Source organism: Coffea eugenioides, chromosome 7 (assembly GCF_003713205.1).
Source record: "Coffea eugenioides isolate CCC68of chromosome 7, Ceug_1.0, whole genome shotgun sequence".
Lineage (NCBI taxonomy): Eukaryota > Viridiplantae > Streptophyta > Magnoliopsida > Gentianales > Rubiaceae > Coffea > Coffea eugenioides.
In genome coordinates, this window is record NC_040041.1 from 6,826,390 (window position 1) to 6,845,241 (window position 18,852).

Consider the following 18,852-nt stretch of genomic DNA (forward strand, 5'->3'; position numbering starts at 1 on the left):
CAACAGTGACCTGTGTACCATTTTTATTTGTGATGCTAGCATTTGTTCATCACTCCACCATGTGAATTTTTCTCCAAATTGGATCAGAAATTAAAAGGTTTTGAGTTGTGAGAACTAATGCCATGCTTCCTTCTGTGAATAGCGTCACTAAACAATCTGAAGCTAATCCAAAGTTCTCCTACATTTTGCTTAATGAACCCACCAAAATCAGTCAGGTTATTTCTTGGAGGAATGCAATATATCTCACTGGGGATGAAGCTACCAACCAAAACCAAAATCAATAGGGTGACGGAAGTTTAATCAGAACTAACGATCCCAGTCTGTTAGAAAAGCAATCATATTGTTCGATGTCAATTTACTTGAGTATTAGAGGTTCACGTCCTAATAGAAATTTGAGCAACCACCCTATATAATTGCTCAATGATCGCTGGGAAGTCCATACTGGATTTTTACCAGCTAGGGAACATCTTCCATTAACCTTTTTTTTTCCCTTTTTCCTGAACGAAATTTTCCGTGAAGCACTTAGCTTAATGCTAATGAGATGATTATCTTTAATTCTACGATTTTGTGATCGAGTAGTGAAGCACTCAAGTTTCCTCGCAATGGTTATTGCTGTTTAAAAGACATTTGTGTATACTTGGTCTTTTAGTTAGAGCAGTGATTATTTAGATTTGAAGGTTATTGAGTTTAATAATTAATACTAGCATTCTGCCTTGTGGTTTAATTTGCGTTGGTTTTTCTTTTTTCTTTTGCTTCATTTTTTTTTAATATCAATTATGACAAGGCTATAATGGATTGTTTGGTTTGTCAAGAAGCGGCAGAAATGGCTTATTTCAAATCGAGAATAATGAAAATTGGTGGCATTACTCAAACGACGAATGTGAACGGCTGACGAGTACAATGTTGGCGTAGCATTAGCAATCAAAGGTCCAATAACACCCGTGTGCGCTCAAAAATCCGATAAAGCGATGCCGGTTGCCTGCGAACACAACGATAAAAGACACAAGGATTGGGACTTCAATGCCTAAGCTAGCAGTCGAAACAATGAGAGGTTCGGGAGTTATGAGAGTGAGATTAGTCAATTACCTCATAAGGTGGTAGGACAGCACTATTTATAGTCCAAAGCATAGTTATTAAACCCGATCCGGCGAGGAATCCGGGGAAAGAGGTGGATCAATAGATTACTGGTTCAACCAGTAGGTGAGTAGTCCAACCGGTGGATCACTAAATACATTTAAATATTATGTTTCATAATTTTTTATATGATTAGAAGTATAATAAATTATGCCATAGTAAATGCTTAATGAGTCTAATTTATTATAGAATCATTAATTCTTATAAGAATTAACAAAATCTAAATTTAATTAGTAATCCATCAAATTTCAAGTATAAAATTTTATCTAAGTGTAATTATCTAGTTTGTTTATGAATTTTAAGTACAAAAGGTTACTAGGAATTGTGTTTGCCTTTAAAATGAATTGTGTGATATATTATTATTTTTTAAATCCATTTCATAATTTATAGAGTTTATGCTAATTGAATAATAAAATTTAATAAAAGATTTCAAATAAATTTTGTTTTAACAACCCAGTCCGATTCAATTGTCGATTCATTGGATTGATTAGTTGAACCGCTGAATCGAGTTTAATAAAAGTACAGATATATTTTGTTTATGGAGAAGGGAGCCGCATTAATGATCCTAAAGGCAATCGGTTTCGTTGCTTCTGCAAGCTGTCATATCAAACGGCACAAGTTATATCAGTTAGTGTCTGTCAAGCGAAATAATGAATATTCCCGAATTATGCTCCTTTGAATTATAATGCTAAGGGCTTAGTCTCGAATGGGCGGTCAGGTTTTATTTCAAGTCCCCGCAACCAATTAAATAACTAATTAAAAAAAATAAAATCATCAGAGTAGGTATAAAAAATTGTTGGAACTTAGAAGGCATGACGCATGGTGTACATTGACGAACACGCACTAATTGAAGTGGTAGTAATTACGGTCCAATAGCTAAAATTAAGGTTACATGAATGAATTAGAGGTTTTGGTTTCAACTTCTATGTCCTTTCCTTCTTTCTTAAACTCCATCCCACTCCGTTAGAAAAATAAAATTCAAAACAAATTAAGCACTAGTAATTAGGGGAAATAAACAAAAAGAAAATGAAGAAGAAAAGGATAGTGCAAATACACATTATAACCCGCTTACTTCTACCTCAAGTTGACTTCAGTGCATATCTCTCTCACAAAACTATCAACCATCCAGAAAAATATAAAAAGAACACAATATAATTTTTGTTTTAAATAATTATGGGTTTTGTTATATGCTTCAGAGTATGAAGAGGCGGTCTCGCCGTTGCAAACAAGAGGCACAACGAATTTGTTGCTGCTGGTGCTGGGTGGGCTGCATGGAGCAGCTTGACTTGCAATTTGAGTTTTAATGTCGAAGCTCCGCTTTTATACCAATTTAGACACTTGGTGCTGGAAGATTATCGTACATAGCCTAAGATAAAGCCACTTTCGGTTGTATCGCCTTGTATATAAAGTCCAACGAACTCGTTCGGTAATGGAAGTAAAGCTTTTTGTCTATTTTGTTTTGTTCTTCTGAGCTTAAAATGATCATAAATCTTTTTATGTAACTAAAGGGGGAAGCTAATAAATTCAAATTGGACGAGTCGTTGGTACTGAAAGTACAAATTCCTGATCAATGCCTTGAATCCTTTTTTGCCCCCTCTTTTTTACCGCGAAGAAAGACTTCTAGTTGAGGCTCAGAGCAAATCAAATAAGTCATCTTATTCGGGAACAGCCACTTTTTTCCAGAACCATCTACAAGGAAACAAAAGAATTAAAACACTAGCTATTACAAGGGAACTTGAGTTCTTTTACCAGTAATAACCAACCGGAGGCCATGGGACAAGCAATCAACATCCATAAAGATACAAAAAAACACTAGAAACTGTGTTCTGTGAAATGCTACAAATCTTTCAGCTTCCTTTCCGGTTATGTCAACACCACCCGTTTGTAGTTGACAGCTGAACCATAATTGGGAAAAACTAGTTACTGCATGAGAATGGCCCTCCAACCTATACAAACTAACCTGAAGTTAAACAGCCACCGCAGTCTTCTCTGCTTGTAGCTTCTGCAGCGAGGTCTCTGATGCCGTCATTTTACTCTCCTTTGCATCTTCATAAGCGGCAAGGTGAACACCGAGAGCCGCTCTGCCTGATGGATCAAGATTCTTTGACCATGCAGCATCCCACTCTACAGCCTTTGCAGTACTACATGCCACACTTGGACCTCCAGGAACGGTTGACCTTGCAGCATTCTGATCAAAGAAAGAAAAATCAGAATGAGAAGCAGAAATTGAAAAGGGGTGGAGAAACCCACAAACATCCACGAAAAATTGACATATTGTACAAGTGTTAAAGTCACTAGTACGAATCTTCAATGCATGCAGGGTTAATATGAAAGAAAAGAGACACAAGAACATGCAATATTCCCAAATCTAGATCATGTCATGTCTAGTTCTATAAACCAATAAAACAAGCATGTAGAGTGACGAGCCTATTTTATATTAAAAAAAAAAAAAGTTTTCAGTTTAACGAGCTCAGGCTGATGATCATAACTTCATCTTATATCTGTTTGTTTCTTACCCTCCCTTATTATCAAGATTTCCTTTATCTCAAATTTTTCTTATTTATTGGCTCTAGAAGCAAACCCACCTTAGGAAAGAACTTCTCGAAGATAGCCCTGTAGTAGTATCCCTCTTTCGTTGTCGGTGTATTCTCAGGGTAAATGAAACTTGCATTGGCTAACATTGTATCTGTGACCTGACAATAATGTATGAAAACCATTCAACTATATGATTCAGAAGCCACACAAATCGGGTGGGCTGGGGGAACAAGAGATAGCCCAACCTGCTGGTTTGCATGATCCCTCAAGCTGTCAATCCAACCGTATCCAACTCCATCACTGAATTGTTCCTTCTGCCTATACAGAATGTGCTAAACCAAAAAAAGAAGGTTTCAGTGCCCAAAAAAAGAATGCTGTGTGCGCTAATTCATAGTTTAAAAGCCTTTGTTTCAGGTTCAGGTTACAACTAACCTTTGGCAAATATGGATTCTGGTCATCATCAAAGGCATAGCGTAGAACCCACTTCTCTATTCTTCCAAGATCAGGTCTTACCTGCAATTGGTCAATAAGAGGTACTCAGCAAAAATAAACGGAAAATGGACATTCAAGATGCTTCATTGTATAAGCAGATGACTGTTGGTTTTTTATTTTTTTATTTTTTTTATTTTTTGGGCAGAGGGGAGGAGGAGGAGGAGGAGGAGGGGGGGGGGAGATGAGGTATTTAGGTGTGTATAACGGTATACATAGCTTATGTGGAGTTTCAACTGTGACCCAGAAAAAGTTAGACACACTCAAAAGTTACAGTAAGTCAAAACTTACAATCTAGTGTTAAATGCTGTGAAGAAAAAGGAACATGGTCACGCAATTTTATGTCCCCAAATAGAGAGATCTACCCAGATGGATCACTGGCAGATTGATCCAAGCAATTAAAAGCCATGACAAACATTTAAAACACATCTTTACAGTAAAAGAAGGAACGAGAAAAAGGATCGGGAAAAGTTGATGTTGAAATGACTATCAAACAAAAATGGTAGTGTTGCTATATATTTTGCTGGATCTTCAATGAAATTAAAATTGGTAAACCCCTTGCATCAAACTACCTCAAATGAAGAATTTGTAGAAAGCAAAGTGTATGCAAGCAAGTAGAGAGGCTATTATCAGAAATTGAAACCCGGACCTTTCAGGTCAAGATGAGGCAGCCTTACTCTTGGAAATAAGTCGCTGTTTTCTGTATGTTTTCTACGCCTTTACATGTAATAACAGCACTGGTAAAAAGTATATTATCTGAAGTTTCTGAGGTTTCAGCCTTAGCCCTGACATGACCTAGACCACAGAAATATTTAAAGCACTAACCATTTTCCATTCAGGATCAATACCCATTGCAACATTGATGAACTCCTTATCTAAGAAGGGTACACGAGCCTCAACACCCCATGCTGAAGTTGATTTATTGGCTCTCAAGCAGTCGTAGAGATGTAGAGCTTTGATCTGATTTCACAAGAAACAGCTATCAAGAACTATCATAAGGTTTTAAACAAAAAAAAAACATGGCATGGGAAATGCCTCCCTAATTTTTTTTGGGGATAAGCTAATGTCTTGTCATACCTTTCGGCATGTTTCCTGGTGGAATTCCTCCTTATTGGGTGCCTTATGAAAATACAAATAACCACCAAATATCTCATCAGAGCCTTCCCCAGATAGGACCATTTTAACTCCCAAAGATTTTATTTTACGTGACATAAGAAACATTGGGGTACTTGCTCGGATGGTTGTCACATCATATGTTTCTACGTGATAAATGACCTCCTCAAGTGCATCTATCCCTTCCTGATATAGCAATCATAACCATGAAATAGGGGGGTAATGTGAGTCCGATAACATTATCATGGTGTGCACAGTAGGGGTAGAGGGGAAAACACCTGCACTGTGAAGTGGAACTCATGGTGACGAGTGCCAAGATATTGAGCTACTTCCCTGGCAGCTTTCAGATCTGGAGAACCCTAAATAAGATGAAAAAAAATCAAATAATAAACAAAAGGAGGACACACGATCAAATTGCAAAAGTATTGCAGCGTTCAAGTGCAGTACTACCTTCAAGCCAATGCAAAAAGTATGTAACTGAGACCCCCATTGGCAGGCAGCCTCTGATTCCGACAAATATCGACATGCCACTGCAGCAACAAGTGATGAATCAAGGCCACCAGATAAAAGAACACCAAATGGCACATCTGTCATGAGTCTCTTAACCACAGCCTGCATATTTAAGAAACAGATGGCATAGGCAATAAGAAATGAATATTCCATAAATATGACAAAGCAAGTGCAAAATCTATTAAATTACATGTTATTCCACTACATATCAAAGGATGTAGAAAGCTGAAGTAGCATGAGAACCATGTTTGAATTCATCAAAGAATGTTCAAGTCAAATAGCACATGTTAACTTATTTCTTATAAAATTGATCAGAAACTGTAATTACGAGATCAGGAGAGAACACCAATATGAATATATCAGGGAGGAGTATCCAAGTATGAAGACAGAAAAAAGAGACAATACCCGAAAGGAACAAGAAAAAATTGGAAAGTGACTGCAGAATAATACAAGTGCATTAACCAAAGAACAGAAACAAGAATATGCAGACATGGAGAACAATGGCCTTATATTACCCAAAGAAATAACATTACACATTAATTCCTTCTAACTTGTGGAATGGAATGTGCTCAAGTCGAGAGAGAGAGAGAGAGAGAGAGAGAGAGAGAGAGAGGGAGAAGAGGAGGTCACAAGCTGATGAACAATATTCATGGCTCCTATGGTAAAATCTTATCCATAATGGAAGCCCACCTTCTCAAAGGCCTTTCGCAGGACTAGGGAATCATAGGGAGTGGTAGGAATCTGTTCTGAATACCATACTGGATTATACCATCTTTGGAGCCCACCTGTGGACGTAGTTAATGAGACTAAGGAAACAAGTTTCAACCGTACTTTGCTTAAACAGTGGATATTTGAAAATATAGTCACAAAAATCATTCTAATAGCAATAATCCAGAATTCTATGCAAAAATCTAATATGCTATTTGGAATCATGATTACATAACTACTAAAAAAAGGTTCAAAATCATGCCATTCAGAAAACATTACAACACATTATAAGTTTTATCTGTTAATTAAAACAGAGGAAAGATAAATGGAAAAATGGCTTATTTTCGTATTCTTGCCTGCGAGAAATCATGAGCTAATAAAAGGACATAATCCTCCCGGTCAATTATCATTGTTTTACATGATCTCAAAACAATGATGCGGAACTAATAAGTTTATTCACTACAAAAACCAGCAAATCAACATTTTTCTATCTCAATGTATCATCACTTCTCATATAAAGCTTGCAAAATTTTCTTGCAATGAAACCTCATCAAGTAAAATTTGCAAAGTCAAAATAGACAGTAAAATAAATTCTTTATTTGTAAAAGCATAATTGCCTGCAAGCAATAGATTTCAATGAGCATACCTCTCTTGCTTGAATATACATGGCCAGGTGGGAAAGACATAAATCGCTCACAATCATCACTCAAGGCTTTCATTTCAGATGCAAACCATACTGATCCTGTAGAGAAGATAACACTGTCCACTGTTTAGCATAAACACAATAATCCACAAGGATTTATCAAAACCAATTGAAAACCTTTTCATTAATACAGCAAATAGAAAAAACCATTCATTTTTTCTTTTCCTTCTTCATTGTCTTTTTGTAAGGGCAAAGTCAGAATAAAAATGAATACTAAAAAAACAAAAGCACAAATGAGTCGATAAAGAAAGAAGAAGATAAATGGTTGAAATCATCAACGATTTCATGTTGAAAACGAAAAACAAGAAAAGACTATTTCTTGGTGTACTTATGTGCAAAAAATACTGAGCCAAATAAACGAGTCAGCTGGAATTATTTAAGTTACAAACCATATGATTGGGTCAGCTCAATAATAGTTAAAGAAGCCAAGGCAAATTTCCCATGAGCATACCAGTTTAGTTTTAGCTGTAAATTTATGTCCTAACATTTAATGATTACCAGCTACCTACATAACCTGTAGCAACCAGCTACAACTATGTAATCTTAAAAAAGTACCATTGTACAACGTGTGTAGAGTCGAGATTAAAAGCATTATATCTTTATCCATGTGAGAGAAGGGTCTGACATATACAGGAAAGCACAAGCATGAATGCTCCAAATAAACAATTCGTCTGAGCTTCCCGATGAAAACATATAGGTTTTCAGAAGATCACGGATGAAAACATCTGAAGCAAAACTCTAATAACCTATCCCAAAAATTTTCACGAACTATGGAGGAAGACTGCCTAAGCTCTACAACAGGAAAAGAAGATGCACAGCTAATTGAGACACGTACTCCAATTTATGATAACAATATCTGCAACTCAACAATCTAAACTTATCAACCAGACAACAATTGTTGGCTATGAATACCATTTTCTCAAATCCATTCTTCACCGCAGCCTATTGTAAAAAGAGAACTAGAATTTACCAAGTTGTGCAGAAAAAAACGAAGACAACCAAGCTAGATTTATGTTACCAAGGATTGATAAAGCTAGTACTAAATGCATTAATCATAAAAATGTGGCATACCATCAAGGCCCCAACCCATGTATAGGGGTGTAATACCAATAGCATCCCGAGCAGCAATGAAACTTTTGTCACGCGTGTCAAGAAGCACAAAGGAGAACATTCCATCCAGCATGTCAACAAAATCTTCTCCATATTCTTCGTACTACCAAGAACAATGTGGAAGTTCATAATAAAAGGAGAGGAGAAAAATAATGCTACAACAAGAACTTTAAAGATGGACAGAAATGTAGACATGTCATTTTCAGCTAATTCGTAGTGTATATTATTATAATGAGAAAATAGAATAGAGGAGATATACGGGTAGCAGGCAGAAAACAGCTTTCAACCATTGTTAGATCGGAAGAGTGGTGGACCTATAACTGCAGAGGGAATATAAGTACTTACAAGATGTGCAATAACTTCACAGTCACTTCCAGTTCTGAACTGATGAGACTTCAGCTTTTCCCTTAATGCTTTGTGGTTATATATCTCCCCATTAACCTAACAGAGAGAAGTATAGATCAAGGTTCATGGTGAGCAAGTGAAAAGCTATATAAGAATGATTTTCATTATGGCATTTGAGATAGTACCCAAATAGGTATTAAATCAAATTTAAAAACAACAAAAAAAACACATTCATACGGCTGCGGCTCCATCTCTTCATCTCCAGCCCATCCTCCTCCAATACTTATATACAGTCTTCCTACCTTTAAATCTTTGTATATGACAGGCAACCATAGTGATTTCCGATGCTCATTAGAAAGCCTTATGACTATGAGTAACATGAAACAAAATGAGTGCCAATGCCAAAGGGAAAAAAAATGACAAAAAAATGCATAGATGCTTGATACACACAATATTTGTCTTGCTACCGATATCCAACTGATCCCTTTAGATACAATCTTTTTGTTTGAGTCAAAATCTAGACACTTTGTACCCCTACATAAAATATTGATCAACTAATCTAAGAAACAGGTAAGGAACTTGTATAAAAATTATAGTAACATACAATAAACAAGGATGATGAATTAATCTACCTCCTAAAAGATACACACAATGAGTTTCTAAGACTACAAAAAACTATTCAGCCAACGAATACTAAAGTCACTTCAAAATTCATTTAGTAGTCAGCTAGATTAAGTTTTACCTAGTTACCCAGCCATACCAAATTCCAAGATAAAGATTGATATGTATCTCTTTTTGTCTGTAAGCAAATTTCCACTGATTGTTTTCAAACTAACAAGCACTTCAAAATTCTATAACATTACTTGCAAGAATAAACATTGACTACAAAAATATTTGCACATATGACCATCCAAAAATTTGAAGCACTGTAATCATTTGTGAGAAACTTTCCACTTGTGGTTTTAAAACTATCAAACACTCCAAAATTCTCTAAGATTCCTTAAACATTGATTACAAAAATATTTCATCATATGACCATCCAAAAATTTGCAGCACTGTAATCATTTGTAAGGAACTGCTCTTACCGTGACAATAATTGTCTTGTCTTCGTTATACAGAGGCTGATCTCCAGAAGTGGGATCTATTATAGCTAACCGTTGATGAGCAAGATAACAATCCTGATGACAGTGCAAGCCACTCCAGTCAGGACCTCTATGACGCAGCCTATACTTTCAACATATTACATCAAAGATAAGTTAGGAAACTTATGTCATTGGTAGACTAGACTAAGTTGTCTGCTTATCATGATATTCAAATTCAAGAAAATACAAACAGACTCCAGTCATTTACTTTCATACAACATGTGAGAAGTAGATGCAAAACGGAGTAATCCGTTTATATTTTGATTGTCCATTTCACTTATAATTTGTGTTTTGCAAGACTCTTGGGATTTCAGGGACCAAATATTAATTCCCATTGACAGTGTCTGATGAATTTAAAGTTCACTCCGAAATTAAAAGACAACTGGAAAGGCCATATTGCCCAAAAGTGAGTACTACCATGCTTTCATGCGCTGGAGTTAGACATTCAACTTAATGACCCATTGACAAAATATAACAATGTAGTGCAAACTGCTGTAAACAGTTTCGAGAATGATGCTTTTGGCTGTTCAGTCTGGCAAAACGTTAAAAACATTTCAAATAGATAATTGCATCGACCAAAAAGATTTTACAAGTTCAAAGTGAGCTATTTCTCCCATAGCCTCTACTGCTACCAAGCCTGTACTCAATTTTTAGTTTCCTCTCCTAATTCCTCCCTTGACTTTGCCAGACTTCAAATTTTCATACTATTACCACCTCACAACCACCCATTATGCTCACCAAAAAATGTCACAAGTAGGGGATAAGTGAGATCATCAAACACACTTATTAATTCCCATATTCTGATGCTGTAACTATTACGACACTAGAAACTTACGATGAAATCATCAAATGAATAGAATACGTAAATATGATTCTTAAATATTGAAACTGCCTATAGCTAAAAATTTTAACCCCTTTTTCTTGCAAGAAAATTCTACCTAGAAACTTGGTGGCCAAAAAAATTTTATATGTAGCCTCAAAAAGAAATCCAGCTGATTAAGCTAGCTTCAAACGCAATCACCGGAACTGATAAACAGGGATAGTCCCCTCTGAAAAATCAAATGCATATTCAATTATATTTTCTAGGAGGCCAGAGAGTAAATTAAATCAAAATCATTTCTCATTTTTCCTCATTCCGCATTACATTATTTGATAATCAATTCTACATATTAATGAGCTCAACAGAACAATCCAATAATCATTACACCTTAAAGATTAAAGTTCTAACACTTGAAAAATACACGTAAATACAATCACATTCAAGTTTCGCAGCTAAATTAATGCAGTTTAAACAGAACAAATAGATAAACAACCAAATTAAATTACAAAAATTAAAGCTTTTATACGAAAATCACCTTCTGGAGAGCTCGATAATTCTGGAACGCTTCGCTTGAGAATTATCGATGCATCCAAAAACAGCGAGGATTCCACACATGGCTGCGTCTCCTTCTTTCTCCCTTTATCTCTGTATCTGCGAGTATTCCAATTTGAATGTATGAGCGCGTGGAATGGATGCTCCTGTTGTGTGAGACGTCCCTGTGGAAATGGAGGCTCTGAAACAGAGACGAAAGACAGCTGTTGGGAAATAAGGCTGCTGAATCCGGGGGCATATTTATAGTTCCTGGTGAGCAGATCAGAGCCGTTGATTGTTACTAGTTTTATAAAAGATTCTCTCGTTTTAACTGATATTTAACTAGGGTTTGAGCGTTGATTTAGAAACGTGTCAGTGGGCCCCAATGGTCAGGTGATCGTGCATCTTCTCTAAATGGAAATGATTCGGTGCATGAGTTGCATCACGCGGCCGTCTGCGATCTCTGTCCATCCTCCGTCATTTTGGCGAAGGGATGGATTGGGTTACGGGTAGCAGGAAAGTAGCGTACTCAAGAAAGGTCCTAAATTCGAAATTTTTTATATATATTTAAGAAAAAGTCTCATTTTAATTCCTTTACTGAATCAAAATGGCGAGAGTGTAAATAACTAAAAATAAATAAAAATAAATTTTTGAATAAAAAATAGACATTTTTAGAATCCATTAAATATATATATAGCATTAATACATGAGATACAAATGAGATTTTAAGCTAACAAAATTTAATTATTTTTCAGCAACACTAATTTGACCATATTATTCACACTTTCATTAAATTTTAACAATTAAGTTCGTTTATATCCTATCATATGTTAAGGATTGAGATTGGTGTATGACAATGGATTAGAATCCATACCGATGGTGCATTCTTTGTTGAAACGGGGATCGTGTTCAAACTTAAAAAATTTAGGGTTGTATTCTTCATTAGAAATGACAATTTTGTTTGGATTGTAAGTTATTTGGGATATTTCTATTGTAGTACTTTTTATGCTGTAATGTATGTAAGATAAAAAGATAATTGAGAATATCAAAATGTGTATTGAGAATTGTAATGATGATGTAAGCAAATAAAATTAGGAAAATAATGTTCAATCCAAACAAACAGAGTTGGGGTGGGGGACCCCTTTTTTGTCCCTCCTCCCCCATCTCCGCGTGTTGCCATTCCTAATTAAGAATACAACTTTTTATGATGTAAGGAAACATTTTTTTCGTAATTAATATCAATCCAAACACATAGTGGTTGTTTAATATAATGATAAAGAATTGCTGTTTAATTGATAAGATAATTCACATATAATCAAAAAAAATTATAAATCAATCAATTAGGAATTAAGTGAAAAATTACGGTTAATCCTATTTGAAAAGAAGTTTAAAAACTTTTTTTTTTATATCACATCACCTCACCATGGTATTTAATCAGGTAAAATGCCCAAAAAATAAAAGCTTTTCAAAATTTTCATTTCACACATTAATCTATTTTCCGTATTAAATAGTCCATTAAAATTCGAAAAGTGATTCATCTTGATCTTGACCGTTCCATTAACCCTCGCATTTAAAAACAATAAAAGTTAACCCACTTGAGAGGTGCACCTATTTAAAATGGACAATCTGAACATTCCGTATCAAACCAACCAGCTTACTAACTGCTTTGCATTTTTTGGTTTATGTTAATTAGCAATTAAGTTACGGACACTTTTCCACGGCAAGATCATATTCATATCTGCATGCGCTGATAAGTTACCGATTTGTCCAATAACTAAATGGATTTAAAGAAAAATCACATTATTCCCCCAAAATTCCAACATCCCTTCATCATCCATCGTCTCTCCTCATTCCGACATCTGTTGCCTATTTTCATCAAACCTTTGTAAGCAGCAATTGAGAAACCCAACCACAAAGTTCATCCAAATCTTGATTTGGAGCCAATCTCGTGATATTATTCTTGAAGTCGTACTTTTTCTAATTTGAACCAGCTGTTAAATAAATCACTTTACTTTACAGTCAAATGCTATGTAAGTATTTATTTTCTTTTTTTTAACATATAATTTTTTTTTGTTGGAATACAGTTTGGATTAAATTACGTGAAAAAAATTGTTTGCATTATCTATTATAATATTTTTTTATTGTCACGTACACGAAATAAAAGATGGGTTGGAATATGGGATTTTTTTTTTTTGTCAATAATGAGATATTGAATTGTAATTTTATATTCATTTTCATATTCTTTTCTTTGACTATACTACACTTTTCCGTTAGTTAGTGCCAGAGAGGAGCCTCCGAAGGTTCAAAGCAACTGAAAAGCAGCAGCTGCTCAATACAATAACTACTTTGACTGCTCCTCCAAGACATTCTCCAGAGCTCTGCGATCGCCGCCACCTGGTCGCCGGATCATGACGGCTGTAGCGGAGGCGGCGGCCAAGTCAAAAGTAACGAAATCCAGCTCCGGTGATCAAATTTCTAACCCTAACGGAAAAGTGTGGTTCTATTCTTTGCTGCTCACGCTACAATACGGTGCTCAACCTCTCATCTCCAAACGGTGCACGGGGTTAGTCTTTTTCTTTGGATTTTTTTCTGTCATTTTCATTTTTATGTAATTCATTAATTTTGGCGAAGAAATGATGATTTCTATCATGCTATATTTTGTTTCATATATATATACCTGCATTTGGGAAAGGTTTTTATATTTCTTTGCTGTTTTAAGTTTTGATTTTCTTGTTAATCTTTGTAGTGATCGTTTTGATTATCATATCAGCTGGCATAGCCGCCAATTATAATAATTCTTAGGAAGCTGGAGTGAATAATAAAGTTCTCAAGGTAATAGCCGGCAATTAATTAGTATTGCAAATAAAAAAATTTGTCAATCCTAAGAAGTAATGTTATATATCTATACATTGCTACTTTGTGCTAGAAATCTTGAGTCTTTGTCTAGTACAGTATAGTAAACCGTCAAAAAGAAAGCTGTCTATGTACGAATACGTGGAAGCATCTGTATACACAAATGCGAATGGCGTTTGTCTCATGGTGGGCACTGCATGTTCCTCAACTTAATGAAGCAAGGAAAGCTTTTGCCTCCATTTATCCATTTTCATACAGAGTTAGAGTCTTACTTTTTACCAGCTTTCACTCCAGTTTGCTGTTAGGTTTAGTACTCGGAAGTTGGAACAACTACTGGTGTTAGTTTGAGATGGAATTAGTGAAAGTTTAAGCAGCCTGTGCCTCATGCTAAAATTGCTCATTCAGAAGTTCAACAGAGTTAGTGATTGCTATTCAAGAATACAAATCCGATTGAAGAACCATCCCTTGCATTGCATTGTGGATGATTGAATACAATGATGTTTCCTGTGTGGATATACGATGTTTTGTCTGCTACTCCTGGAGCTTGAGCAAGAGAACAAACAATGAGCTATATTGCCTGTCATGGATATCAGTGTAATCCTATGGATAGTTATATTAATGACAGCGCACCAAATTACCTCCAGCAATTTACACTTCCATTGTATGTTATTCAAACATGTTGCTTAGACCAAGATGTGGAATCACTAAATTGAAACTGAGTTGTACAACATGAACTATGTGAATTAGAATTTTTATCAGTCAAAATGACAGGTTTTGATTCATTTATCAGTTATTACCATCTAGAGGACAGTGTATTTATCATATGTCGGCATAGGGTACTTTTCCAGTATTTGAATATAATTTTGAATATTTTTTTCCTCAGGAGAGATGTGATTGTCACTTCTGTAGTTTTGACATGCGAGGTGGTGAAGGTAATTCATCTGCCTTATGCACTTCATATCTTTAATTTTATGGTTGTGTTTCTGTTGAAAACTTACTTCTTTATAAATGCTTCATAGGTGATTTGTGCTCTTCTTCTTATGGCAAAAGATGGTACTTTGAAGAAACTATTCAGGGAGTGGACTTTAGTTGGCTCTTTGACTGCATCAGGACTACCAGCGGCCATATATGCACTGCAAAATAGCTTGTTGCAGATATCATACAGAAACCTTGATTCTTTGACGTTCTCAATGCTGAACCAAACCAAACTTTTTTTCACTGCTTTTTTCACTTATATGATATTGAGGTATGCAACTCATTTCTGTATAATGCTTTTACTTTTCAAATAGATGGCTTATGAGAGAGTTATAGCAATTGTCTGAATCTCTTCTTGAAGTTAGTTTTTGGCACCTTGATGCTTATTGAAGAACTTGTGCCATCATTCTCTGATTTTTTTGGAGTAACATGGGATAGTGTTAACTGGAGATGCTGTCATTCTTTGTTGAACACTATTTTTCTGTAGTTGGCAGTCATTTATGATTTATGGATATGCCTAGGAGGAGTGATCATTTTATGCTGCTACCCTTGTCAAAGAGACTTCAGTGTCAGTTTTCTTTTTGTGTTTCTCATAAATTGCCTATCTTAGATATCAATGTGTTAGTGGCTGCTTCTTATTTGAAATGGTTTTTTTTTTGGGCAAATTCTTGATTTCTGCTATGTTAATGTGCCAATATTAGGATTCTCTCCATGGTTCTGAACTGCTTTTTGGGTAGCTAAATTAACAGGCAGTTGCAGACTTGCCAGTATTGATGTTCGATTGAGATTTCTAATCCTTTCAGCTGTGTTTTCTGATTTTGTTTTACAGGCAAAAGCAATCAATCCAGCAAATTGGGGCTCTTTTCTTGTTAATACTTGCAGCTGTCCTTTTAAGTGTTGGTGAAGGTTCCAGCAAAGCTTCAAGCAGTAGCAATCCTGAAGAAATTCTATTCCGTGGAATCATTCCAGTGTTGGTAGCTTCTGTACTATCTGGTCTTGCTTCTGCTTTGTGTCAGTGGGCATCTCAGGTAGGCAAAAGTTTTTAATAACTGAAGATAGATGGTTGAAGTGCTAGCTAATTACATTATACACTATAATGAATAATGATACACTTTGTTTGCCTCCTGTCCCTGTAACAGGTTAAGAAACACACCTCATACTTGATGACAGTAGAGATGTCTATTATTGGAAGCTTGTGCTTGATGGCTAGTTTTTACAAGTCTCCTGATGGAGAAACCATCAGACAACATGGCTTTTTTTATGACTGGACTCCATTGACTTTGGTAACTATACTTGCTAATTCTTATTCTTGGACAATGAACCTTGTTAAAGTGGTCTGAGGGTTAAATTGTAATTCTGCTGCAATCAGTACCTTGTTTGAGTTTCCTATACCAGTGAGGAGGAAAAATCATTAGAAAGAAACACTTTGATGACCAAAATTTGTCGCTGTCAATTTGATTCATTCACTGCATAGTAATAAGCTCCCATTAGATAAGCAATACGTTCAAATACGCATTTCACATATATCACATTTGCATATGTGCTTCTAAGGTTTGAGCCAGATGTGCTGTGTTGTACTTCAATTATGCGCAATAATTTGAAGCCATTCTACTTTTGTGACTTTGTTTATTCTGACTATGCATAGGAAGTTGTCCACGGGACACTTCTAGTCAAATGAATTAATTCCTCATGTTTTGAATTATAAATTGGTCAGTATCTTTTTCTGCTTATTTACTCAGTGAATGACTATCCTCGTATTATTGGAGTTACCGATTCCTTCCAGTAGGCTATCTTCTGAAGTTTTGTTATTAAGGCATTAATATATAGATCTTTTCATAGATAAATAACCTCTATGAGGATAAACAGGGTTAATTGTAGGATACGCTTTTGTTTGTTAACATAAAACATTTGGGATTTATGCATCTGATGATAGACTTGGATGTTTGAGGCAAGCCATTTGATGGTGTTTGAATACTTCAAATTCTCATGCTTTTTGTCTTTTATTCAGATCCCTGTGATATTCAATGCTGTTGGTGGGATTCTAGTTGGCCTTGTGACATCTTATGCTGGTGGTGTACGAAAGGCAAGTCTTGCCCCTTAACTTTTACTATTTGTTAGGGTGGAGCAGACAGTATTTAAATCGTGCTGTTCTAATAAATACTTGTTTTCCATTTGCGATGGGCTAATCCATCAAAAACTTGATGTATACCCTAGAAATTTTGGACACCTAATTTCAAGAAATATAGGCTTTGGAGTGCAAGAATATAGGCCAATCAACAAAGGTACATATGCAGGAATCCAGGGGTAGAGGAAGAAGAATATTTTGGGGTGAACTGATATGGTGGGATGCTTTTCTAGTAATTGGTTGGCTGTCTGTAGTTGAAGGCTTTTGTTTTAGTGTAGCATCACTAATTGTGATTTCATCTGCCTAGTTCTACATCTATAGATGCCAAAATAACTAGTTCCAGAAAGGTCGACATGGTAGCTAGCAGCCTGGCCAGCCATAAATTTGAGATAACAATCCTTTTTCGGGAAAAATCAGAAAAAAAAAAGAAAATACATTTACTCAATCGATAATATGTTTCCTGACAATTGAGTTTTGGGTTTTGTTATTCGGTATTATCTCAACTCTTGGTGTTTTTTTTGGGAAATTAGTGTGAAATATCTATTAACATGCGCATTACTTGCAAATTGGATAAAGTAGTTTATAGGAGTATTGTGAAGCTCTAGAGCATACCAATATTATTTTCCTGTGATTGAGGTAAGTGTGTCTCGCCTTTGATGCCCATATTTCTTTTCCTGTTGCCTGCTTCCATCTCCTTCTTTTCTTTCCCTCTTGCATGCAGTTTAAGCGTTTAACGTCTTGTCTTGTCTTGTCCAAAATGCCTGCAGGGATTTGTCATTGTTTCTGCACTTCTCGTCACTGCTCTGTTACAGTTTGTCTTTGATGGCAAACCACCTTCCTTGTACTGTCTTGTGGCATTACCACTGGTGATTACCAGCGTATCAGTCTACCAGAAGTACCCATACGGAGTCAAAGCAAAGGAGGCATGAGATGTTATGAACTGCTATGTGGGAGATAGTATACTATGCCGATTGGTTTTACTTGCATTAACATCAGTTAATGAGTGAGGAAATATGCTGGCATTTTTTAGGAGCCTTCCTCGCTTTGGATAGCGTACTGAGTTTGTTCTTGCTAGTCAAATTCATCCGGTGTCAAGTGTCAATCAAATGTAGCTGGACTCTGTTCTTTATTATCTTAGAGGACGATATAAAGATAATCTGCAAAGACGCAAATTATCAGGTGCAAAGAGAAGATGCAAAGATGCAAATGCTAGAGCTACCACTGCATGCTATTCACATTTCTGGTTGCCCTTCTTTTCGTCTTGTTACTTGTTACAATGTACTATCAGGTTATTATCATTATTTTTATCTGGGGGATAGTAAAAGGGCCTCAGAAGAGGAACATTCTCTTGGTTTGGAACTGAACATGAAATTTAAGCTTTGGCATGTGAAACTGTACCGACAAAAAGACTAATGTCTTGTGTTAAACGCAATGTACATGCCGTACATCTTTTTGGTAGCATTAGCAATAGAACTGCCTCTGTTTTGGTGATTTTAATAGTGCGAGCCACACACCTTATTTACACACACTGATTTGTTTGCAACTAATGTATAACACCCAAACACTGTCTTTTGACGTCATTTGTTCTTCTATAACTTTTTTTTTTTTTGCGGAAAATTATTTTTTATATGTAATCATGCTTACAATCTTGAAGTTAAACCAAGTAAACAAATAATTTCGACTTTAACCCCGTTTATTCTCAGTAAAGTAATTGATTTTAGAAATCAAAAGATCAAAAGACAAAACGATACGATCATGG

At 35.7% G+C, this 18,852-nt stretch overlaps 2 protein-coding genes across 2 annotated transcripts; one reads left to right on the forward strand and one right to left on the reverse strand.

Annotated features, from left to right (window-relative positions):
- Positions 1-2,765: 2,765 nt before the first annotated feature.
- On the reverse strand, positions 2,766-11,363 carry LOC113777999 (asparagine synthetase [glutamine-hydrolyzing] 2). Its single transcript, XM_027323235.1, has 14 exons — positions 11,145-11,363; positions 9,733-9,871; positions 8,648-8,743; positions 8,264-8,405; positions 7,136-7,231; positions 6,472-6,566; positions 5,722-5,883; positions 5,550-5,630; positions 5,236-5,457; positions 4,984-5,118; positions 4,102-4,182; positions 3,915-4,001; positions 3,720-3,827; positions 2,766-3,322 (listed from the first exon to the last, which is right to left on the reverse strand). The coding sequence occupies exons 1-14, from the start codon at positions 11,222-11,224 to the stop codon at positions 3,101-3,103; spliced, it is 1,746 nt and encodes a 581-aa protein (XP_027179036.1). The 5' UTR covers positions 11,225-11,363; the 3' UTR covers positions 2,766-3,100.
- Positions 11,364-13,423: 2,060 nt separating this feature from the next.
- Positions 13,424-18,554, forward strand: LOC113778234 (CMP-sialic acid transporter 5). Its single transcript, XM_027323559.1, has 7 exons — positions 13,424-13,703; positions 14,877-14,925; positions 15,013-15,239; positions 15,798-15,996; positions 16,108-16,251; positions 16,977-17,051; positions 17,861-18,554. Exons 1-7 carry the CDS (start codon positions 13,549-13,551, stop codon positions 18,020-18,022), a joined length of 1,011 nt encoding a protein of 336 aa, XP_027179360.1. The 5' UTR covers positions 13,424-13,548; the 3' UTR covers positions 18,023-18,554.
- Positions 18,555-18,852: the final 298 nt, after the last annotated feature.